This window comes from Procambarus clarkii, chromosome 63 (genome assembly GCF_040958095.1).
Source record: "Procambarus clarkii isolate CNS0578487 chromosome 63, FALCON_Pclarkii_2.0, whole genome shotgun sequence".
Classification (NCBI taxonomy): Eukaryota; Metazoa; Arthropoda; class Malacostraca; order Decapoda; family Cambaridae; genus Procambarus; species Procambarus clarkii.
This window is the reverse complement of record NC_091212.1, coordinates 7,917,526-7,943,340: the sequence shown is the minus strand read 5'-3', so window position 1 is coordinate 7,943,340 and position 25,815 is coordinate 7,917,526. Positions and strand designations below refer to the sequence as shown.

Genomic DNA, 25,815 nt, shown 5'->3' with positions numbered 1-25,815 from the left:
ATCAAGAGACCAGAAGAGTTATGGACCCCAGCTGTTGCTGGGGGGGGGGGGGGAGGAGAGAAAGGAATAGCCACAGAAGCGACCAAGTCGAGCACCAAGCATCGGCTCCTGGAGACAGACACTAAGGGGCGAAAACTGTGAAATCAGAAGATGGAGGTCAAGAAAATTGGCGTAATATCCACGAATGTTCCACTGAGGAATAGACATCGACAAAAAGAGAAAGGACAGCAACAGAGAACAATGAAGAAACAAAGGTGAAAAAGGAACACAGCACGTTAAAGAAGCACAGAGTTAGGATCAGGGTCAGTGAGGTCAGGGTTAGGGGGCATGGGCAAACCAAGTAAAGATGCAGGGAAGGGAGAGGGAGGACAGACCAGAGGCGGATGAGCAGGATCCGGAGGAGGGGGAGGAGGAGACAACCGAGAGGGGCGATCATGGACAGGAGGAGGAGGAGGGGCAGAAAGAGGGAAGTGCACCTCAGTAAGGGCAGCAACCGAGAGGGAAGTGAGGGCCAAAGAAACCTCCATAGCAGGAACAGAGGGTTCGACCACTGAAACTGGAGGGGATGGAACGAGTGTGTCAGAGGTAGGAGGCAAGGAAGAAAGTGAAGCCTTTTTACCCGCTGGGGAGGAGGAAGGAGATGAGCCAGGCTTTCGCTTCTGATTCAGAGAGACAGGTGTCCCAGCAGCAACATACTGGGCAACAGACTCGAGCGTCTCAACAGAAGAAGAACGAGAGCGAACAACTTGATGAACTCCGGGAGAGTGATGGACATCAGCCCGCACAGAGACGCGGCGTGGAGAGCTAAGAGACGTAGGAGAAGGATGGGAAGGAGGATCAGAGGGAGATGAGAAAGAAGACACAGGAAACATGACAGACTGGGTAGAAAGAAGAACAACCCTAGACAGAGAACCAGGAGGGGAAACCTATTGGGACAAAACGTAAAGGAACAGGGGAGGAGGCGGTGGGCGTGTCCAGGTCTAAGGCCTGGAAATGGTTGCGAGACAGAAGAAGGTTGGAAGGACGAGGAGAGGAAGAGCGCAACACGCGAGCATAAGAAACGCCAGTGAAAGGGGAAAGACAACGAACTTGGCACCTCGTCTCCGGAAAAGACAAACGTTCCCGGTGCTTCAAGTTGAGGATGGCTGCCTCAAGTTTGTAATGTATACACGCGCAGGAGAAGGTAGGGTGGGCTTCACCGTAATTGAGGCAGCAGGCCTGGGAAGAAGTGCACTTCGACTTAAGAGTGACCCCTCGACCCCACACATGGAACAGAGAGAGACAGAGAGATGTTCGTCCCCAAACTTCCAGCACTTATTACAGAGCCGAGGAAATGGAATATACTCCTGAATGGAGCATCTGGCACCTGCAAGAATGACTGAGAGCGGAAGGGTCCTACCATCAGAGGTAATTTTCATAACCCGAAGGGGCTGACAGTGACGACCACGAGGGGGGTGAATAAACGTGTCCACCTGGAGGACAGAATGGCATTGGGCTTCGAAGATATGCTTAATATCCTCGTGGCAGTCCTTGAGATTCAGAACACTAGTTGCAACAAGATGTGGGAGGAGAACAGTGCCATCACTGGCATTTAACCGAGTGTTCTTGGAGACCCGAACAGGGGTCTCCCCAATGCAGGATTAGGCGGCCAAGCGGGTGGCTGCATCCCGAGAAGGAGCAACAACAACACGTGTATCGAGACGGGTGGGGTTGAAAGTTACAGAGGCACCTACTGAATCAACAAGGCGCCTATGAATGGAAAAATCCTCAGGAGGAGTAGAATCTAAAGGATGGAGGTCAAAGTACTTAGTCCACATAGCAGGACCAAACAAGGCATGGTACGAATTAGTATGGAAGGGAGCATATGGAAGCAGCCGTGGCGAGCCTCTAGAGAGAGAAGGGGCTTAAGGCGCAGTAGTCACAATGAGAGATGGGGCCGTGCAAGGGGGATGAGGCGGTCACCACAGAGGGCTCGGGGCTCGACCCTACAACAGACAAGGGAGGGGAGCAGGGAGTAGTAGTCTGGTCAGGGCCCAAATCAGGCACTGTAACAGGGGTGACAGAGCCCGGTCTTACAGCACAGTTTGACTCAGGGGCCTGGTCACCCACTCCATGAGCCTGGGTAAAAGAAGTCGTGTCATCATCCATGCATCAATCATTTGAAAAGTTTGGGACCTGGAACCAAGGAATACCACCTACCAGGGCAGCCAGGGAGGCCGAGCGCAGGCCAGTGCAGGAAGGGTGTGTCGTCCCCAGTGGTGCTTCCCTTTTTCAACAGGGGAATCCTATTACATCATCCATTTTCCCACACTGGTGCTAAGACCCCATTCCCCCTATCACCCCAGCCTGGACACCCAACCATCTACTCAGGGCGGCCCCTTCCAGCGGGTGGTCCAATGGCTCACAAGGCCCCTACGTGGTGCCCTTCTGCACGTACACCACCCAAAGAGGGGGCAGGAGAGGGGGCACAGGCAACCCTCACTGGTCCCAGGGAGGTGTATGTGAGCCCCTCACCACGGCAAAGAGACACCATGGAGGGGTGGCCTTGGGATAACCATCTACAGGTGTATTCCAGTCTTCTATAATACTGTACAAAGTCAAACTATACACTAAAATGTTTACAAAACCCATTATACTTTCTTGTACAGCAAAAAATAAGTCTAATCTATGATGGGTTAGTGTCTTGTCATTTGGTGTTATGGATGTCATCAGTAGAGAGCTTGTTTGTTATTTACATGGTTGATATGTTACTAATGTATCATTTTTATTTAACTACAGTACATTATTATTTGGTTTAATTAATTTTTTCTGGATATATTACTATTTCAATACATAAGGTAAAAATAATTATCAAGGCAATGTAATCTGACAGAATAAATGATATATTCAACATTATTGGGGGACAATATTGGGGGAATACAATAACATTAATTGAAGAGCCCATTCTGATAGAGGTGGCCTGGCTATAATAATGCTGTCATGCTGAACAGGCAGCGTTCTTTGTGCTGGGGCTGGGATTCTTGTTAGCGCTGATGATGCTGGGAGCTGAGTTAACTGTCAGCAGGCTATGGTCACCCAAAACCTGGCTCAAGGAAGCAGAGCCGTCCCCAGCATGGTTCAGTCGTCGATAGTGGCTGAGAGGTGAGTGCGGAAGAGAGGTTGTCATTGTTATTCTGTACCATGAAAGGCTTTCTTCCTAATTTCTGGTATCTTGAACAGTATGTTAAAATACTCAGAAAGATGCCTGGAGTTATACCATAGCCGATTAGACAGATGTAATAGATCTTATAATATTTGGTCTTATACTGTAGATCGATAACATGATTATTTAAACATACAACATATAAGTAAACTATAATGTTAGAACATCTCACCATTGGAAATAAAGTGCCTGACCTACATCACAAACTACTAAATCTATTAATATTTCATGTTTCCAGGAGTGCAGAGTTTCCACAAGATCTTCAATCCCAAAATTACCCTATGTTGCATACAACCTTAAATTCAGCAACTCCTCTCTTCTAGAAAAAAAGAATAAAATCCCTATCCTTCAAATCTCTGACACCAAAACAGATAACGGGGCAACAAGGATTCACGGTTTAATGATTTACGTGGAACACTTGACCGACATGTTGCCTGTGAGGTCCGCATTGTGTTAACACACTCCCTGTTGTCTCCGTGTGAGCATGTATGATAACATTACACACACACACACACAGTCTCCATTGTGTGAGCATATGTGACATTCTTGGGATTAGTGAGGTAAAGCAACCCAAAGGTCAATTGTCAATTTAGATGCTTAGAAAATACTAAGTACAGTACCATAGTACAGTACTATTAATGATTAAAGTACTGCATTTTTTCAGCATATGAAATACACTTAATTTACATAGATACTTTGTGGTAAAAAAAAATCTATGCTGAATGTAATGAAACATCTCATTCTGGTAAGGCCCAGAATGAAGATGTTTATTCTGCCTTCATGAAGCTATGTAGCTGATATTGCTCCAAGCTAATGGGTAATATCAGTCATAGAAGCTCAGTTTGACCTACTGGGAACCAGAGCCAGGTTCTAGCTCTGATTCCTGTTGGGACACAGCCGGCTCCCCAAGTCAGTTCTGGAGTTAATAACGAGCTTGCCAACAAACTGATGAACTTGAAAGGAAGAGAACCAAGGAGCCACCAGGGTTCTACCAGAAAGAGGCATTTCATTACAGTCAACACTGTTTCTGGGGAAGCTGCTCCCCTGGTGGCTCCCTGAAGCTAACTAACCACAGAACAAAAATGGGTCTTACCAGGAAGAAGTGGTGGCAGGCACTAGAACAAAGAAGAAAACACAGGCTTGGAGAGATGGCTCAAAGCAACACAAGATCAACTTGGACCAGGAATATTAACCAAATGCTGGACTGCCAGAGCCCTGTTAGAATGCCAAAACCCCCAAGACCAAATATCAACCCAGGATATGTAGAAGATGACCACGGCGAAAGTCACGTACATTACTGTACAGTATATGCAAACCTCACGGGCTCGAGGGTAGACCAAAAGCTATCTAAATTCAATAACAGTGCAGATGATCTATAATATATAAGCCATGGAACAGGGAACCAAGGAAATGGGGATCAACCAAGAAGGCATCCACAAACGCAGAACTGGTGGTCCGCAGGTAGCAGTGAAGAACTGCCACCAAACAACAAGTATTGCACCCCCTGGCTGAACCAACTAAACATCAATTACCAAAGGATTCCTCTGGAAACTAGCCAACTTATTCTTCACTAGGAAAGGAGAGGGCTGTAACCAGACAAACCACTCACCAGAGCCAAAAGAACAGAACCCTGCCTCCAAATCTACAAAGGCAAGAGCCAACAAATACACAGGTACAGTCTTGAGAAAGATATCATGAGTCAAAGGGAAACTGTAAACAGAGGTGAGGAGAGAGACCAAAACACAGTCAAGAGAGCAGGAAGGCTCAGAAGCATGAGCCAACTGGAGGTGACTAAAATGCAAGAGAGAACTTGTGGAACAGCATCGGGGCATCAACACAGAATACACTGTACAAGCAACAGTAGCTTTTCCAATACCAAACATTAAGAGGTGACAGTAATAAGCATGGGACACTGATCGAGAAACACCCAAGACAAAAAGGACAGGATGACCTTAGCAAACGGAAGAAAGCCCACAGAGACACAGTGGTAAAATGAGTAGCAGGCAACTTCATACTGCCATCATGAAGATAGATGCAGTGGGACACCATGAATCCAGCCACGTGCTTGCCAAGCAAATTGTGATAGATCCACATAAAAAAAATCCACGGATGTGAAGAGCAATGGAGGTCAAACCAGTAACAAGTTAGGCCAAGCAGCTGAAAAATGCAAAGCAACAGAAAATATGCCCAGGTTGGTACACCAGGCCAGAACCACTGGAAACCAAGGTTGGGCAGGGCACCAAGGAGCATGAAGGATCACCTTCCATGAGTATAACAACCGAACTGGACGGAACCCGGAGCAACAATTGAACCTGGTAAAAGGGAACTGCACTGCTACCTGGACCAGTCCAGTGATAGGCATTCACCACAAGAGCCCCATGAATAGGGAACAGAACCCCCATAGGATGGTGCCAGTTCCATGCCAACACGATGAGGTTCACCTTCGGGCGACCACAAGTCTCCTAGAGACAAGAGGTCGCATTGTTGATGGTCCACTCTGTGGAATTGGAATGAAAGCGAGATAACCAATCTGCGAGAACACTGGAAATACCTCGCATGTGAACCGCGTGGAAAACCAAATCCCAAGAAACCAAAATCCAAGCTACTGTACTTGAAATGCTCAACTCCATAAGATGAAGGACCAAAGCGAGCTCCCCTGAAGGACCAACTCAGAGCCAAGGTGTCTATGAACACATTGAGCTACTGGGAAGGGTGGCACCCTGGAACCGAATCTTGAAAACCTGAAGAAAACCTAGAGAAGCCAGAGCTGATGAAGGGCAGGCAGGACCCAAATGGGCAAAACACCCAACACCAACCCAGCCCAGTGGGAAAAACATGCAGAATAAAAGACAGACACCTACACAACTGCTTGACCAACAGCCAAGGCACTCTGGGCCAATCCAATACCTGAGGGTGACCAAGTTGCAGGCAGAGCAAGGCTGCTGAAGGCAAGAACAGATAACTGTTCGAGAACCCCAACAAGGCCCAGCCAGGTCCAAACTAGGGACAGAAAAACTGCAACTCCTGCAAGCCCACCAGCATCTGAATCTGGCAAGCTGCGAGGAACCACAACCCTGGTCAGTTACCACCACCCACCTGGGGACCCAATCCAGCCAGCTGCCAAAAACTAACACACAAAAACCCCAGGAATTCAGCTGGGCCACTATGACCCAGGACAACTGGCAAAGATTCCTTGATTTTGTTGACCAGACCACACACTAGAAGGTGAAGGGACGACGACGTTTCGGTCCGTCCTGGACCATTCTCAAGTCGATTGTGCATACTCAACATACTTCAGCCACGTTATTTTGACTCATCGCTTCCTTGATATTCTGGATACTTTCGTGGTAGGGTGGCAAACGGTCACTTGCTCCCTGTGCCTTCTGTAAAGGGGCAAAGATCTGGCTCTTGTTCCTGGTAGGCCAAACAAAACTCCTGCGACTCACGTAACCCATTAATCTGGAGCATTCTCAGCAAGATAGCTTCAGGGGTGCTATGGGAGAGCTTCTTCAGAAAATGCAATTTAAGTATGTTTCATTATGCATTTTTTTAAAGTGATTTTCAAAATGGTTTTGTAGGGAAAACATATGATTTGTGTATATAAATACAAAGTAAATTCAGTTGATGGTGGAGCAAAAACATGTGTCCTATCTGGCACAATATATGGTATTTTGAAGTGCTGCTCACCTGAATTAATGTTTGACTGCTAGAAAATGGAAAAATAGTATAAGCAGTTGCACACTGCTGAGAAGAAGACGGCACAACCACCAGGATGGACAGCGAGAGATGGTGCAACACTAATGGATATAGTAATAGCATTGTATATTACGTGTGCCTATACGAAGCCCACAATCTTTTCACCCTCTATTTAGAATGGTAACATGAGCTGCAAAGAAGAAAATTATCAAATATTGTGAACAAATTTTATTTATGGAATGAGGTACAAATACTGCAATTCCTAATAATCAATGGGCTTTCCAGCCTTAAGACATTCCTTGTATTACACCCCACTAAAACAGACAAGATAGCTGCACTTTCAGCTCTTGAACAGTACACACATGTTACATGTCTTCCTTTCATCTAATAAACAAATATATATATATTAATAATACAGACACTAAATGGGAGCAGAAAATTATCTGCATTAGGTCATAGTTCTAAAATGACTTCATGAAGCCAACCAGACTTGATAATTATGATAATTAGCAGTGTCCTAAATGTACAGTTAAGATTACAATACAGTTAATCCAAGCCACATATCTTGAGGGTTATCTCGAGATGATTTCGGGGCTATTTAGTGTCCCCGCGGCCCGGTCTTCGACCAGGCCTCCACCCCCAGGAAGCAGCCCGTGACAGCTGACTAACACCCAGGTACCTATTTTACTGCTAGGTAACAGGGGCATAGGGTGACAGAAACTCTGCCTATTGTTTCTTGCTGGCGCCTGGGATCAAACCCAGGACCACAGGATCACAAGTCCAGCGTGCTGTCCGCTCGGCCGACCGGCTCCCACATGTGTACAATTAAGGTGGCAATATTTCACAGTCCGTCCTGGACCCTTATCAAGAAGTGAATTTAATAAGAGTCCAAGATAAACCAAAATGTTATCATTCATATTATGTAACAACTTGATATCAAGTTGGTCATGACTTGATGAGGGTCCACGATGGCCCAAAACATTGTAACTTTTTGTTTCATTTCAGATATGTGAGTCAGATTATTTGTTCCAGCCACGTTATTATGACAGTTCCTGCTTACAATGTAGCACATCAACAAAGGTTAAACCATTCAATACTAGCAATATCAAACATTGACAAACAAATAATTGATATAGTAATTTAAATTATTAATCTTCTCTTTAAATATATATATATATATATATATATAACAGACAGACAGCTATAACACTGAGGTATAATAGGTTTATTAGATAGTAATATGAAATATTTATTTGCTCCTGAAAAAGTACTCTACAGCAGGGGTCTCCAACTCCAGCCTGCAGGCCATATCCGCCCTACCACAAGATTTTATCCGGCTTGCAGCAACTTGAAATTGATATATAAATAATAAAATTAATTATTTCCCATAGTTTTTATCAACCGTGCAGTCAAGCAATTGACCGATTAGTAATCAATTTTTTCTTTGGCCCACAAAAATGTGTAAATTATGTGGTATGAATCTTGCAGTGAAAAGTTTGGAGACCCCAGCTTTACAGGTTACTGTAATGAAGTAAGTACATTCCTCTACAGTCCTCATTTAAGCAGGTCTTGTTAAGCACAAATCTAGAATGCTGGGTGTAGTATCGTGAGATTCAATTGTGGCAAGACATACACCCATAGAATGAAACACCACCATGTCAACTAGAAATGTTATTACAGTTTAACTCAAAAGTGTTCAAGAACACGTGCAAAATGTAAACTTGGGGGCTATTAGCGACAATGTGGCTAAATAGTTCTAGCAGGTTGGAACATTGACTGTTAAATAGACATGTTAAACATGTGCCAGTTTTCTTATTCTATTACTCCCCCTAGGCCCTGTTACTTTTATTTGGAGCACTGATCCAGAGAACAGAGTGCTTCAACTTTTCTCCTTATCAGCACATAGGGCCAAAATATATACACAAATACTGACAAATATCATAGCCTTATTTCATCAGTGATTATGCTTCCGACTGCGTACAGGTAATGATAACCCTCATTTGTCCACTTCCATCTCTTGTATGTAATGGCATTGAAATACTTCTTAAAAGCAAGTCAAATTTATGTTACTTCTTAAAAGCAAGTCAAATTTATGTTACTTCTTAAAAGCAAGTTAAATTTATGTTTCCAGCAAAACTGAACTTGAAAATTTTAACTATATAGCTTTAAATTTGAAAAGTAGTTATAGGCTCCAACATTAAATAGCTCACGTGACATGACAGTTACTCCAACACGTCGGTCACAGCTCTCCGTATGGCCTCACTAGCTTTCTGCATCTCCTCTCTCGTCAAATCTTTGTTCACTGTGATACGAATTGAAGGTGGCGGAGGATTTGCTTCTTTCTCCCATAAGTATGACGCCAAGGTTAGAGCCACACCGTAACTTTCCGCCTGGGAAGATGATGCTCAGAGATAAAATATGGAAACAGACATACGTACTCTGAAGAGTAATAATGAAGATATGTGTGGATAAAGGCAGTTAAATACATGGAGATTGCTTGTAGGGATATATAGAGAATTATGTGATATAAGTGACTGGCCAGGAGGCTATTGCCTTCATTATGTAAATATGAAACAATTAAAAACATCTGAAAAATTAAGTATGATTTGATTGTTATAAAAATAACTATTCCTGGGCTGGTATATCTTGGTACAGTATTTGAACAGAGTGGTTTAGCAAGTATTGGGGGTGCAATGACTGGACAATGAAAAGTTTTGATGATGCATCATACACCCTCACCACAAAAATTCGGATAATCTTCTACACAATTTTTTTTGATACATTACATACCTTGTCCACAATCTTTCGCAGAATGGCATCATCTGTTTCTCTATTAGCGGAAGTCTCCACCAATCTCAGATGCTTCACTGGACTAATATCCTCGCCGCTAACTTCAATCTGAAATCCCAACATAAAAGTATAAATCTCTAAATTAATAATATGCAATTTCTCACAGCCATAGGGTTTGTATCAGTTAATGTTTTAGATTGTAATAATTAAAAAGCGTGCCAATTGTTGCAGTGTGGCTTGGCCAGCTACCAGATGCAAAATCACAACAGGAAACAACATTAAATACACAAACAGTATCTATCTTATTCATAATTACATTACAAAAAGATTTTTTGTTCTGTCCCACAATAACATGTGAACTTGACCATGTTACCGCCACAGTGACCCAACTCAGCATCCATGTGATACTTTGACTACGCACACCACAACTTGAACTCATCATAGACACACTGACAACAGTACTGTATACACTGTCCCCAAGCAGGACAGAAATAAGAGCTCGGGTTTGATTCCCATGCCGAACGAGATATTTTGGCACTTTCCTTACACCTGATGCCTCTGTTCACCTAACAGCAAATAAGTACCTGGGAGTTTGTCAACTGGTGTCGGTTGCATCCTGGGGATGGTCAGTCAATGACCTTGGGAGACCTTAATAAACCTAATAGGCTTCCTACCTCCAACAATGGGAAACCATGTGATATTTGCAGTCTTCTGTCCTTTTAGTTGGGAGTTCAAATTGCTGACATTGATTTAGAACGCTGGTTTCCAACTGGTTGGGACTGCCCACTGGGTCAGTCTAGTTTAGCCTTCCAGAAAACACTGATGAGAGGATGCAATTGAACATATTATGTTCAATGTGTGGCAAGGAATATTAGAAAATAGGGCTGCGAGTTCAAAAAGGATGAGAACCACTGATTTAGTGTGTGCCATCAACACGAGTGAAAATTATTTGTAAATAAGGTTTTGCCTGATACAGCTCTGAAACAGCCAAAACATTATCAAAAAGTAGACAACATTTCAGCTATCAAGAGCTTGATTAGGCAAAAACATTACCTACGTAGATAGTCTCTCTCTTTCATCTTGGCATTTTTATATATTCTTCCCTCTCAATGATCAAGGTTTGTTTTGTGTCAAACTCTGGCCAAACTTTTTTTTCTAACGTAAACAAATGATACACACGAGGTGTCGGGTCCTTAGTGTTCAGAAATCTACTTAAGCTAAAGAGCAATCATGCACGTCACAAGACGCATCGGGCCATGGCACTCACCTTGGCGTGAAGCTTGGAAAGTGCGTCCTGCATCTGCCGGCACTTGTCATGCAGCTCCACCACCATATCTGGGCCCTCGGCTTCAAGGATGTCCAGCACCTGCCGGATTGGTCAACATATTACAAACAAAAATGACATTTAAAATTTTCCCTTATCAATAGCAACTTCTTGTGCACTAAATAAAGGATTGAAGATGAAATGTATTATGGTACACAGTCACTTATCAAGTGATTTGACCTGAATTTACCTGAGGGCCACCATCTCTAGTGGCCTCAACAGGGACATGAAGCTAGAGGCTCATCATGTCCATCCCTTTGTCACGAGGATTTTTTCCTGGTGAATTTTAAAGTTAAGTAATGTTCTTGTATAACCATGGCAGTATAGTGTCACCTCTACAGTACAGTACAGTGTCAAAGTGACAGTAAAGCATCAAAGTGACAGTATAGTATCACCATATAATCACAATGACAATAGAGCATCGCCATGACAGTAGTTCATCACTGATTATATATAGTGTCACTGTGATGCTATGCACCATCATACACCAAGATGTGTATGATGCAAGTAATTTTCAAAATAAAGTGCTAAGCCCATGTGGCTGTACTATATACAGCTAAGTGTTTCTCAACCTTTGTACCCTTGAAATAATTCCAGATCATACATAAGATAAACAGACATGGTTGTTGACACTGTCAACTAAAGAGTGCTGATTTCTGTCTCGCTCTTGATACATACGAGTTAAACGAGCAACACAAAAATGACTCCAAAATTCATTTGCATATGATTAGAATTATCACCATCTCTTGTTTAACCCCTAGTGATCTTGGGGTTCTGGGGAACCCTGGTTGAGAAAAGCCAGTCTAGCTTATCAAATGCGGAAAAAAATAATTCCGGATTACCTAGGTTCCCCATTACATGATGCCGATCCACCATCACAAAATGCAACAAAGGCTCACCTTAATAGAAGCAGCAGCCATCATGGGGGGTAGGGATGCCGAGAAGCAATAGCCAAGACCAGACAAACGCTGGTGCTCGATAACAAATTCTGTTCCCACGCAGAACCCGCCTGAACTGGCTGCTGATGTTTCCAATGTAGCCATGATCATGTCAACTTCCTTCATCTAATCAGATCGGTGCACAAGAAAAAACAAATCAACATTAATGTGGAATGAGCCATGTTTCTGTATACATGTACAGTACTGTCGTATAGTGTGGCATGACTTTTGCACTCGCTTATTTACACACTAATGGAAAGGTAAATGTCTTTCTCCATGTAATTTATACAGTATTTACATATAAGTTGCATATAATTTATGTTTACATTTACATACAGTATGTACAACATTGAGTTTTATTGCTAATATATAGAAACAAAACTCCCATTAATCACCACATGTACTGAATTTTTAAATAAAAAGGCAGCATTGAATGAAATGAAAAGCCAATTTCTGGATGAGCCCAAGTGGCTCCTTAAAGCTACAATGCTGATAAGAGTGCAAAACTACTAGGTGCCATCAGTCATAGGGTTCTTTTAAGCCTACCAGGGACCACAAAGCAGAACCTGGCCTCCTCTAAAGTGGCACAGAGATCAGTGGCACTATGATAAAATTGTCAGTGAATTTTAATCATGGCCACCACTACTGGGGAAGCACCCACAAAGTCAGCAAAACAAAATTAACCATTCCTGGATATAAGGAAGAACAACACTTCAAAATTGACAAAGAACTCCCCCAACAATGTAAACAATTGAAAATTCATTATACTAGCAGAAGCTCATTCGCCCCACCTCTCCCCCTCGTTTGGGGGGGAAAGGGAGGTAGACCAGGTCAGCTGGCTGCTCCACCCTCAACTCTATGATGATAGACTGCCCCCTGACTCCATGAGGCAAAAAGGGTGTGAAAGTCACCAGGGTTCACCCAGACATTGACATTTCATTATATTCAACACTGGTTTTCTGGTGGAAGCCTCTTTTGGCTCCATGAAGCTACCTACCCACAGAGAAGGAAAAGAAGGGAACTCGCCACTAGGACCCTGCTCGACCATCAAGACCGTGTGCCTGAGAATCAGGCCAAGACATATGGGCAAGTACAGCCAAGAGAGGTAAATGTATGAACAGCACGGGCATGAGGGTAGACTGCAGGTTGGCCAGAGTTAATAACACTGTGGACGACCTGAGAAACACAAGCCCTGGAACAGGGAACTAGAGAAACTGGATCAACCAACAATGAGTCCACCAAAGCAGGACCAGGGGCACGAAGGTTGTGGCAAAGAGCAGCCACCAGACAAAGAAAAAAGATGCACTCTCGGCTGAACCAACCAAGCATCAAACACCAACGGACCTTTACAGAAGCCAATCAACCCATTCTTCATGAGAAAAAAAGGAGCCACCTGCAGATGAACAAAACAAACCCCAAGGCCAAAGAAAAAATAACACCCTGGCAGTGAAGGAAAGCAAGAATCTCACCCACATGACAATTCGAGGAGAGGGAGACCAAACAAAAGCCTTAAGAAAACACTGAATAAGTAGTGCCTGAAACTTAGGCTGGGCTGGCAACCAGGAAGCCAGAAGGATCACCCTTTCCCTGTAGGACTCCAATTTTGCCAGAAACCAGAGCAAGAGCTGGAACGAGGGGAAGAGGTACAGAATTACCCACCTCAACCAGTCCAGCTGAAGAGCATCTATAACAAGAGCCTCACAGTTGGGGAACAGTGCCGGTCAAGAGGGCACTGTGACCAAGCGGATAAAAGAGGTCTATGTCTGGGTGCCCGAACCTCTGGCAAAGTCAAAGGAGGGATTCAGTGTCGAGAAAGACCGGTGACTAGGATGATGAACACACACTGGATGAGAATGGCATGGAGAGCCAAACCCAGAGAAATAAGAAGGTGAACTACATGTAGAGTCAAGCTCCAAAGCGATAGGGACCAAAGAGAACCCTCCCCTTCCCCGGTTGAGACAATGAACTACAGGGAGACAGAGTGAATGGAGCTACATTATGGAGCCTGGAGGGACCTGGACCCTTCACAGTGCATGCCATACAGTTGCAATCTCCTGCACAGTACTGTGAGCGCAACGAAGCCGAGGGAACCATGGTCCCCTGACCAGCTTCGTGAGCACTGGTCACAAAGCCCCAACAAAGATTAAAAGCATCTGTGAACATATCAAGTGAGGTGGAGGGGGAAAGAAGGCACCAGGGAACTGAACCCTGAAAAACTCAAAGAGGACGCTGGTGATGCAGCAGCAAGCGAGGGGCTTGCCGAGTCCACACCCGCAGAGGAACAGCTGGCTCCAGAGAAACCAAAACAGTCTCCGAAACCAAACTCTGCCCAAGGAGCAAACAAGGAGGGCAAAGTTGAGGCTCACAGCTGCTCAAGCAGCTGTTGGTGGTGACGCCCACTCAACACCAACAGACGGCAGTGCTTCAGGTGGGCCTCAACTGGTCTAGACAGAGGGGGCAAAAGACCCGTGACACACCCAAGGTAAGGACCCCACCCCAATGGTCCAGCCTAGAAAGAGCAAACTCCCAAACACACCAAAGAGCAAAATACACTGTTAGTGCAGGGGCAGCACTAGGTAACACGCAGGGAGGGTAGCCCTAAGCACATGAAGCTCCAAGAACCACAGTAGCCAGGTCCACACAACACAAACTACACAGAAAACATCCTCATGAAAGTAACTAAAACATGGAACAACAGCAAGCAAATGTAGGACAAGGTCTACATTTACTTTAGACCTGTAGGACAAGGTCTTAGGATGGCTGTAGTTGGCTGTAGACCAAGCAAATGTTGGACAAGGTCTACATTTACCTGTAGACCTGTAGGACAAGGTCTAAGGATGGCTGGCACTAGCTTAGAAGCAGCAGGACCTTGTTGATGACCTGGGAACCCTACAGAGGACAACTAATTATGTTTGCATCAATAACAGAACTGGCTTAGTGGACTTGGAAAGACCTGGAGCTCCAGCACCTCTCCTACTGGCTGGGGAGGCAGTGTTAATAAGCTTGCGATTCATTAATTTCGAGAGATTCAATCATTTGTTTACAGTGTTTGGGGGATTTTTTTGGCAGTTTGGATGCTTCAGTTTCTTTGAACAACCAGTCTCTTACAAATTACGTTGCTTTTCACTCGTATGCGCATTCAGGCTAAAAACTGACGTAATTTCAAATGAAATCAGCTCACGAAAGTGATGTACTGTCCCGTTTTCTGTTTTGCGTCATCTGGCTTAGGCTGTTAGGTAAGGAGAGAAAACTTTCAAATAATCGTTTTCATGACATTTAGAAACATTAGAAGAACTTCTTGCCCTCCTAACCTACCTGAGAACCCTTAACTTGCTGTTTTGGAAAAAAAATCCAAAATTTATTTAAATTGTTTTTTCATTTTCATATTACGGCCTTTTTTGGCCGTAACGCGACAAACATAACGCGACATAATTTGTAAGAGGACGGGTTGTTTTGAACCCAGCCGTGGTCTGTATTAATTCACTGATTATGTGGATGCTTTCCTTGTGGGATGACAGAGTATTGCCTGTTCTCTGCCCCTCTATGAGGGGGGGGGGGGGAGGGCCTAGGTTCTGGCCTGGTCCTTGGTCAGCAAAACAGAACTCCATGGCTGATGTGACCCAGTAGTTGGTAGCCATCTCAGTGAGATAGCTTCAGGGAGCGCACAAAGGGCTTCCCCAGAAATATATTATTTTCAATATTTATTATAGTACATTTAAAGCAGTAAGACTAGCAAAAAAATGAGAACAAATTATTACTCTACATAACAATTTGGATTTCATCCCCGCCCCCCTCTGAAAACCCAATTTTTTTCAACAAATCCAAAATTTTGAAGAGAAGATCTGTTTGCCACATTTGATCTGTTGTGTAATGGAATTAGTTTGAAGGTCCAGATTTGATTACATTAACTGACTGCAAAAGTGTTTTCTAACTATACCACAGGCACTGCAAAGTTGCCATTTTCTCCAAGTGAAAACTATTTTATAAGGTATCCTTGAAGGGAATACATACAGATATTTACACTTGCCCCAAAAGTCACTGCAAGATATTGAACTCTTAATTGCAATACAAACTCACCGGTATATTGTAGTAGTCGGTGATTCCTCGACAATTGGGCCCTAAAGTACCAAACGTAATAGACTCGTCGATATAGAGACGCAGCTGGTACTTCTGTCGTAGCTTCACTAAATCTGGCAGAGGGCACATCTTGCCAGAGTTCATGTAAATGGCTTCAATTACCATGAATTTGCGTGTTGCGTTGGCTTTCTTTGGGTCCTGTAGTAGATCAATAAATAAGGCTTTGAATGAAGATTAAAAGTGCCTTTCTGAAGAGGGCACTTGACTGATAATTTAGGCAAGTTGCAACTCTTGCCACAGACAAGGTACAGTTCACACAGGTCAACACCGTACCGGAGCACACCGGGCACCTTTTCGATCTTCCCCGAAGGGTCATATCGAGGCAAGAAAGATGCAGGACAATGTCATCCAGCCTTGAATGACCAACAGGAGGTTCAAGTCATCTATACTCATAACCAAGAGTAGTGCATAAGAGTGTTATACTCATTAGATGAATGAAGATTTTGAAGGTCATTTCAAGCAAGATTATTTTATCCTGTCGTCTTTACCCCAGTTTGATTTGACTGGGAAATCTGAAAAGATCACTGGTGTGCCATGGCAAAATTTCAGCCAACCTTGAATGTTTAGTCCTATGCATGGGACAAACATGAAATTTCCCATTGCAACAATTGTGTCTAATAGCACGGAAAATAAGATACTAGAGGCTATGTTCATTAAAGTTCTAAATTTTAAGTTCTATTTTAAGATTTATTTTATTAAATAGCAAATTGAGCAGGAAGGACACAAATGCTCTATACAGTACAGTATATATACTTTTTTTTTCTGCAGGGATATGTAAGGGACCTGTATGGTCCCTAAGCCTCTGCTGGCCCACTAGGTATAAAATTAATATATCGTACCTTTTTGTCAAGGCGAACTTGTTCTTGGAGAAGTTCCTCCAAGTGAGCCACATCGTTGTGCCGGAAATAGACAATACGACTCCTGCTGGCTTGCAGTCCGCGCTGGAGGGCAAAGTTGACCATTTCATCCCTGGTCACATTGATAAGAGAGGTACTGGATTGTTGATACAATGACAAACATGCTATACTGAAATGTCCTACGGCTATATATTGAAATATTCTGTTGCTAAAAGGAGCTCTTGGTGACATTTCTCCAACCCCATATATTGCCTCTAATTACTGCACTCATTTTTCTGTCGGTTAGAAAATTCCCTTCCCTGGATGTTTGTCAAGCTGGAGCTTCAATGATTAGCTGTACGACTATCAAAAGCTTATCACTGCTGTACTTTCATGACCTCTCTAGGCCTCTGCTACTCTGGACTTCCTAACAGACTCTTGAATATGTCATTCAGGTTGAATTAATCATTGTTCAGCGACTGCTAAGCAGCTCATATGATCGGATTCAGCATTTTAGGTCCTATAGCATTACTGTCAGATATTCCTCGCCTGGCTGTTGACTGATCAGGTGCAATGATGATCAATTAAACTCTGGGAGGAGCAAAATAATATACGAGAAAGAGGACCATTAGTCCCACCACTGTAATTATTATACCTTATCTGTCAGCATATAGGGTCCTGGTAGTACAGTTGGATTTGTTCTCGACCCACAAGTGAAAATTCTGGGTTCTTATCCCAGGCAGGACAGAAATGGTTGGGCACATTTCCTCTCACCTAATGCCCCGGGTCACCTAGCAGTAAGTAGGTACTCGGAGTTAATCAGCTTGTTCTGGGGTTGCATCCTGGGCGGGGTCAGTAATTCCACCTTGGGTGAGGGACCTCGATAAAAAGCCAAACGTGTATGAATACACTCTGGCTTCCTGTTCCCCGACACAATGAATTATTATTATATACAGGATGCATGTTTTTTATCCACTATCAACCAAATATATATTGTATTTACATGCACAATATCTTATGTTTTCCTCTACAAAACCACTTGTTAATCCCTTTCAATAAATGCATAACAAAATGTACTAAAATTGTTTTTTTCCCCACAAAATGCCTTTGTCAAATACACCATAAAATACAGTATAGAGGTATATAATGACATTTTAAAAACCAAACACCACTACTGCATACACAATATATGAAGAGCCCAGCGACATTTAAAATCGAGGACTGGGAGGCTCTGACACCTACGCGTAGATAATGTCTCCACTTTTGGCGTAGGCTGGGATAGCAGAGGCACTGGTGGAGAAGCCGTAGGAATATAGTACAGCCTTCTCACAGTTGAAGAAATCTGCCAGCCTATCCTCCAACTTCAGGTGAACCTCTGTGAAGAAATTCATTCAATTAAATTGATTTACAGGTCATAAAACAGCTGCTTAAAAAATAAGAGTAGGGCAAGTACTGGTACAGTGGGGAGTACTGGTTACTCTCCAGGTACAGTCAAGAAAATGGAGTGATGATTATATTCTAGTAATGCGAGTATTGCATTACAAAGATTGTGGCAGAAATGTGTGCGTGCTGAGCCAGCAAATTTGGTCTTACAAGCAACCAAATTGATGAAAATATTGGTATTGTGGGAGTTTTATTGAGTCCTGAATATTAACCATCAGTAAATGAAATAAGCTTCAATAACAGTAAGGAAAGATGGATTGAGAATGAACAAATCCACAAGGGCCGTGACGTGGATTAGAACCTACGTCCGAGAGCATCCCAGACGCTGCCTTTCAGCCCTTGTGGATTTGTTTATTTGATGCATCACGCTATTGTGATTTCCGGGTGTAATGGATCGAGAAATTGTGTGGGGTGACTTGACACGAAACTGAGCTAACAACACTCATTCCTTGAGTTGCCAGTTGGAGTACATTTGGTGCTATACGATCTGATTCTTATATAAATGCTATAGCAATGCTTCGTGGTGATGATGCTAGTAGTGAGGATTCAGCCACATACTGTTCTAATAATGAGTGTTCAGGATGCAAAGTTTGATGTTGGTGGTCAAGGTGGAGAGAACTGCATTGTTAAGTGGAGACAATTAGCTGCACCATATTACCAAATCTGATGAAAAATAGTGTCATTGTGAATTTTATTGATTGTGATCATAATGTGGTAATGGTGTCAGTGGTAGTGCAGGTACAAGAAACTTTTTTGTTTTTTTTTAAATAGTCGAAATGCGTTTAAAATATTGGCTACATAATGAAAACTGGATTAAAAATATAAATGTGCAAATTTAGTGGTGACAGTGTTACAAGTTATTGGCAAAATATGCTGAACCAAAACTATGAATTTGAATTTACCACATAAAAGATTCTCAAAGGAATTGATAGGGTAGATAAGGACACACAAGAGGCACATGTACTAGGGGACACAGGTGAAAACTGAGTGCCCAAATGAGCCACAGCGATATTAGAAATAACTTTTTTAGTGTCAGAGTGGTTGACAAATGTAATGCATTACGAAGTGATTTGGAGGCAGACTCCATACACAGTTTCAAGTGTAGATATGATAGAGCCCAGTAGGCTCAGGAACCTGTACACCAGTTGATCGACAGTCGAGAGGTGGAACCAAAGAGCCAGAGCTTAACCCCCGCAAGCACAAATAGGTGAGTGCAAATAGGCGAGTACCTCCTCACCGACTTGCATACGCCAACAAGAGTTATCAGTAGAGGTAAGTAATAACTTGTACATATTTTAGTACTGAAGATTTGGGCAAATTAGGTATAAAATTTACTTTAAAATTAATTTTTTGGGGAGTCAGGAATGGATTAATTCAATTTCCATTATTTCTTATGGGAAAATTCGCTTCAGTTTACAAATTTTTGGCTCACAAACCGTCTCTTTGAACGGATTAAATTCGTAAGCTGAGGTACCTTACCACTGTATCTGGCATGGGTTATAGTGATTCACAAACTGTATATCTGTATATATATACTGTACTGTATATGTATGTTTCACATTATGTACACAAAACATTAAAACAACTACAGTAACAACATCAAAATGTATCATGTATGACCATAGAAAAAGCAGACAAATAAAGTGAAAAAAAAAAAAAGCTTTGAATATAATGAAACGCCCTTTTCTAGGTGGGAACCGGAGGCTCCCCGGAGCTATAGGAGGACGATTAGACCCCTAGCTTCAATGTGTATGAAGTTCTTGCCAACCAGGGACCACGAGCCAAAACTTGGCCCCCCTCAAAGAGACATGAGGAGCAACGTCCTATAGAAAGCCCCATGTGGTTGGGAGCATTCTGTCTGCCATCGACTGGGTCAGGAACCCAGAAAGGTAAGCGCCTCGAAACAAACCCCTATTTTTGTTAAAATATTACTACTGAAAACCAAACTAGCAGACAGAACTCTCCAAGTGAAAACGAGCAAACGAGCAAGACGTCACCACGTCACTGTGCAGCTGTCTGCCCAACCCCTCCCCTCCCCGGGCGCTGGAAGGGGGAGCCCCAGACCCCCATGCCGGCTATCCACTTGTCAGTTCTGAGGCTGGATGTCAAAACACGCAAAAAAACGCTGACCGGAGGGAGGGAGGGTTGTTGGGGAGCCTCCAGGCTTCATACAGAAAATGGCGTTTCATTACATTCAACGCTGGTTTTCTTGGGGGAGCCCCGTCGGCTCCCCCAAGAAAACCAAGTTCCAAGAAAAGTTCCAAGAAAACCATGAGCCAAGTTCAGGCTCATGGTCAGTGGTAGGCCTAGAACTCCATGTACATTGATACCAGGGTCTAGTACATTCATATTAGCCAGGATAGCTCCAGGGAGCCGACAGGGCTCCCCCCCACCCACCCAGAAAGAAGGTCCAAAATAGAAAGAGTAATTACTTTATGACATCCCACCCAATAACTTGTCACATACTACATAAAAAAAAGCCAGAACTACAAAACAGCTAAACCATGATACAGAGGATTTTTAGATATTTTCTTTTTCTAATAACCTTTTTTAAAACATTTGTAATAAGCTTTCTCTGAAGATTTCATGTGTATCAGGGGATAGGCACAAACTATTGAGAGCATTTTGAGGTTTAAAGAGAATGAACTGTACAATGAGATGATCACCTGTAGTGCCATAGAAGCCACGAGGACCACACGACCCAACCCCATACTTGTGCAGGCACTCCAGGGCAGCAGCTTCTACCTCGGGCCGCTCACCCAGGTTGAGGTAATTGTGAGTGCCCAAGTTGAGTAGTTTCTGTCCAGATCCCAGATCCAAGTAGTGTCCAGGCTAAGGTAAATAACATTCATTTAAAGCTTTCATCATTTTGGGTAAATTTTAATCTTTTCCAGTTCTTTTCTATTGTATTTTCTCCAACACATTATAATTTTGTTTTATAGCATTAAACAATACAAAATACAGTACCTCACATGTGAAAGACACAAATACAATACTGCATATGTTAAAATCAGGTTATGACAAAATATGAAAACACCACCTTAAGCAGAACTATTTGGCTATCCCCCATCTCCCCTAAGATAAAATCCAATGTAGTACGCTAATACCTTGCCGTAGACTGTGCGGGTGTGGAGTGACGGGTGGTCATCCTTGGGTGGGTTTGGCACCAGTGGTTCAGGAATCCATTCTGCTATCAGCTCCTCTTCTTCCTGAATCATCATTGAAAACTATTAATGAGTGACATAACCAACAAATTTGTATAACAATACACACTAAAAACTACACACCTGGTTTAGAACTACTTACAAGAGATGGATCACAAATGTAACTAGAGGTCACACAAGGGTTTACCCAAGGGGCTACTAACCCTAGTGGTCTTGACGAGGACAGGAAGCCAGTCAAAGGTCCCTCCATTTGCCTTGATCTTTTTTAGGTATATTTTAAAGCTCAACACAGTTTTGGCAGTTACGGCTTCGGCGGGTAGGCAGTTCCATGGCTTTATAACCCTGTGGGTGAAAAACCTTTTCCTGTTCTCAGTCCTACATTGTGGGTTGTTGAGCTTGAAACTATTGCTCCTTGTTTGTGTTACATCTGACCTTTTGAAGAAAATATCCGGATTACCATTAAGGGGAGCCGGTCGGCCGAGCGGACAGCACGCTGGACTTGTGATCCTGTGGTCCTGGGTTTGATCCCAGGTGCCTGCGAGAAACAATGGGCAGAGTTTCTTTCACCCTATGCCCCTGTTACCTAGCAGTAAAATAGGTACCTTGGTGTTAGTAAGCTGTCACGAGCTGCTTCCTGGGGGTGGAGGCCTGGTCGAGGACCGGGCCGTGGGGACACTAAAAAGCCCCGAAATCATCTCAAGATAACCTCAAGATAACCATCCTCTAACTTATTCAGTATTTTAAGTTTCAATGAGATCCATCCTCTCATGCCCGGTTTGCAGTGTTGATAGCCCTGCGGCCTTCAACCATTCCTGATACGGGATATGACTTGGCTCTGGAATGACTTTTGTTGCCCGGTGTTGCACCTTCTCCAGAGCAGCTGTGTCTTTCTGGAAATGAGGTCTCCATGCTTGGATGCAGTAATCCAAATGGGGGCGCACCAAAGATTTACACAGTTGAACCAATACCTTCTTTTCCTTATAGTCAAAAGTATGCTTGATTACCCAAAGAGTTTGGTTAGCTTTTCTGACTGCTGCACCCACCTGTTGTGCAACTTTTAATGAGTGGAGGATTTTGACTCAAAGATCCTTTTCTTCATTAATCTGCTGTAATGTAATGATATTAATTTGGTAATTGTGGCATGGGTGCCACAACTTGCATGCCCCACATGCAAGATCTTGCATTTGTAAATATAAAAAACATTTGCGTTTTCTGGCCATTTGTGGCATTCATGTATACCTCTTTGTAAGGCTTCAATATCATTATCATTTCCCACTTTACCATAAATCTTTGCGTTGTCTGCAAATTTAATGATGTTCAGAGTGTAATTTACATTACATTTCCTTCAATGATAAAAATGTCTCAAATACACAAGAAATCCAGTATCTATAACTCATACTTAAAGTGAATAAGTAATTAAACATTTAATTTTAATCATATAAAAGATAATTACTGATAATTAACACTATGACCTAGAACCAAATTCATAAAAAAGGGCTTAAGTAATGCTGAGCATTACTGCGGTAGTGGCTTAGGTTACTGAGGTATAATGCTGAGGTACTGGCTTAGGTTACTGAGGTATAATTCTGAGGTACTGGCTTAGGTTAGGCTGGTTTAAAGTGTGGCTTGTACCCTAGACTGCCATGGAGACTACTGGGCCATCATTAATGATAGAGAGATGCTTACCTTCTTGGTGAGCCTGATGAGCTTGGAGGGCTGCTTCTTGGCGGTGAAGAGCCAGATGATGCACATGACCAGGACGCCCTCCAGCGCCAGGTGGTATGGCCCAGCCTGTCATGCAGTACACACACACACTTTACTTATTGCTCCACTACTATCACAAGTCTAAGTGAATCACACATACAATTATCTAGCAATGGGGATAAACAACAGCAGATGAATGAAAGGCTCTGCTAATTAGTATAACTGACAGTAAAAATATAAAGGAATCATATAATAATTATAAATGGCAAACTGGGACTGCCATAAAACATGATTGACAAAACAACAAATTTGAAATGGCTGACTGGAATGAAGAAAATTGTATTATAATTTGTGTTACTTTCAGTGATTTTATATTTTTCTGGCCAATTTTCATCACCATAAGATGAAAATTCACAAACCATACACCAACATTAAAGATCTGACTAGGCACCGACACTCTGGCAAACAAATACGTGCGAACCAAAAAAGAACCATCAGGGTCTGCCAGAGGCCTGCATGAAGAAGTGGTGCTGCAGACAATTATACACAGTTGCCAGACAATGGTGTGGAATGTACATTTAAAAATCAAGAATTAAAACAATAAAAATTAATTTTGAAGTATTTGTTAGGAGAGTCAAGTGTGTTAGACATGAAAATGTTAGAGAGAGATGGTTTGGGAATGTTAAACAACTGGCGATGGCAGGACTGTGCCATCTTGCACAAGTGATGTGTGCATCATTGAGTTTGAAGGAGAAGGTCTGGAAGATGGTGGACACACATGCCGAGCGAGTAGAAAGGAAACAGGGAGTGAGGGTAATTTTTGTTTTCCCAGGGAAATTCCTGTGCGGCCCTAGGCAACATAGGCCATAATCAGCAAGACATCTCAATTTAATCAAGGGTCATCATCTCCAGTCCATTGTCTAGTATCATAAGACAGTAATAGGAAGCCTGTTTAACTTGTTTAAACTTGTCAACGGTTCCCACATTATTCCTGACGATTTTATTTGGCTGAAATTTGAACCGCTGTTCTGTTTTGCCCTTTCTGGCTTCAGTGGGAACAACACTCCATGGGTTTATTACTATGTGTGTGTGACAAAATCATATTCCGTTGGCTGTCCTATATTGTGGCTTGTTGAGCTTGAAGTTGTCACATTGGTTTGTAGTCCATTACACCTGACATTTGGTATTATTAGACAGATATCAAAGTTTGCATTAAATATTGTTTCTTGTTCAAACTGCACCATATATTACTATTTCTCTTCATCGCACCACATCTATATAGAAAAACTTCATAGCTAAATTGTGTAATTTCACTGTAATTTGTTCATCTACATAATGTGTAAGTGTGTGAATGTCTATGTATATATCTCTATGAAAATTTTGATGCATACACAGTATATAATTTAAGTTTATAGTATATAATATGCAAGCTAAAGTCAAACAGGTAAGTATACCCTAACCAAAAATATTCTAAATTAGCCTACATTCCAAACCAAATGTGTTATTATAGAAGACACAATAACATTAATAATACTTTTTATTTACAAAAAATATACAGAAAATGATACTGTACTGTAGTAACCAAACAACAACTTAGTCGTTACATAAAGTTACATATTTTAAAAAAGTCACTAATAGGCAAAGCCTTCCGGGCATAGCTTAATAATATAATATACGACGTGTGTAACGTTATCGGCTTGCCATTAGACACCTTTTTTGTCTGTTTTTGTAGATAAAAATGCAATAAATTCAATAAACTCATCATAGTGACTGTAGACCCAGCTTGCCCGGGTCCCATGGCCTCATACACACACCTGCAGGAGAGCTTGGAAGCTCTCGTAGACATTCCACTGCGAAGCCATATTGACCCGGAGTCACTGTCTTCCTCCTCTTGCTGTGCCTGAGAATAGGCGTGGCCGGCGGCTTCTCTGAGTGCCCTTATCTCTGGTATCTTCCTGGGTTATCGAGCTGCGATCTCACGCCATTATCAGCTGGAGCTGTCAGCTGTTGGACCACATACGCCACAGTCATCACTTCCCCGCGAATTATTTAGTAGGTGGAGATGGTCCTCAATATTTAGCGATAATTGAGCAACTAGTTGATTTAAAATGGCTAAATCAATGTGTTTTAAATATATTAGAGTTGTTAATTGTGCTGTGACTCATAGTTTTATGTCTATAACCACTGTACCCGACATGATTTTATTTTGTATATTATATAATTTAATACTTCAAATAAAACGTATACGATATGTTCTGGAAGTGCTCAAAAACAGTTAAAAACAAAATAATAATAGTTTTTCACCGTCGTCTATAATTTATATGTAATTCATCGTGTTTAATGCAAATGTCAACTAACTGTTTTGATAATTAATCTTCGATTCCTATCCGGCTAACTCGTCGCGAACAGCTTCAAAGTCTCAGCATCCGGATTTGCGCACAGTTTATGGAAATAAAGTGTTACTGGAATTAAAACTAGTTTAATTTCTAATTTACGTAGTAAAAAGGTAAACAAAAAACTTGAATATATTGAAAATTGTCAGTGACTGCTCTTCTATCTTCCCTAATTTCCTGAAATATTG

At 42.5% G+C, this 25,815-nt stretch overlaps 2 protein-coding genes across 2 annotated transcripts in view; one reads left to right on the top strand and one right to left on the bottom strand.

Moving 5' to 3' along the window:
* LOC123765925 (glutamate receptor ionotropic, delta-1) overlaps positions 1 to 3,131 on the top strand; it is a 40,276-nt gene extending 37,145 nt beyond the window's left edge. The window contains exon 15 of the mRNA XM_069308641.1: positions 2,991 to 3,131. Within this exon, the coding sequence (XP_069164742.1) occupies positions 2,991 to 3,131 (141 nt within the window). The remainder of the gene's footprint in view (positions 1 to 2,990) is intronic.
* Positions 3,132 to 7,111: 3,980 nt separating this feature from the next.
* On the bottom strand, positions 7,112 to 25,264 carry LOC123765775 (serine palmitoyltransferase subunit I). The gene is made up of 11 exons (XM_045754508.2): positions 25,049 to 25,264; positions 23,217 to 23,321; positions 21,474 to 21,575; positions 21,033 to 21,198; positions 18,166 to 18,298; positions 16,927 to 17,056; positions 16,028 to 16,225; positions 11,912 to 12,076; positions 10,956 to 11,054; positions 9,689 to 9,796; positions 7,112 to 9,288 (listed from the first exon to the last, which is right to left on the bottom strand). The coding sequence occupies exons 1-11, from the start codon at positions 25,094 to 25,096 to the stop codon at positions 9,121 to 9,123; spliced, it is 1,422 nt and encodes a 473-aa protein (XP_045610464.1). The 5' UTR covers positions 25,097 to 25,264; the 3' UTR covers positions 7,112 to 9,120.
* Between the last annotated feature and the right edge of the window lie 551 nt (positions 25,265 to 25,815).

What these genes read in the sequence shown, in the direction of transcription:
- LOC123765775 (XM_045754508.2), bottom strand. Translation starts at nt 25,096, where the DNA reads ATGGCTTCGCAGTGGAATGTCTACGAGAGCTTCCAAGCTCTCCTGCAG. An exon ending in AGTGGAGACATTATCTACGC is followed by an intron (nt 17,057 to 18,165) that starts GTAGGTGTCAGA and finishes CAATGTGACCAG; the next exon opens with GGATGAAATGGTCAACTTTG. An exon ending in TGCGAAAGATTGTGGACAAG is followed by an intron (nt 9,289 to 9,688) that starts GTATGTAATGTA and finishes TCATCTTCCCAG; the next exon opens with GCGGAAAGTTACGGTGTGGC.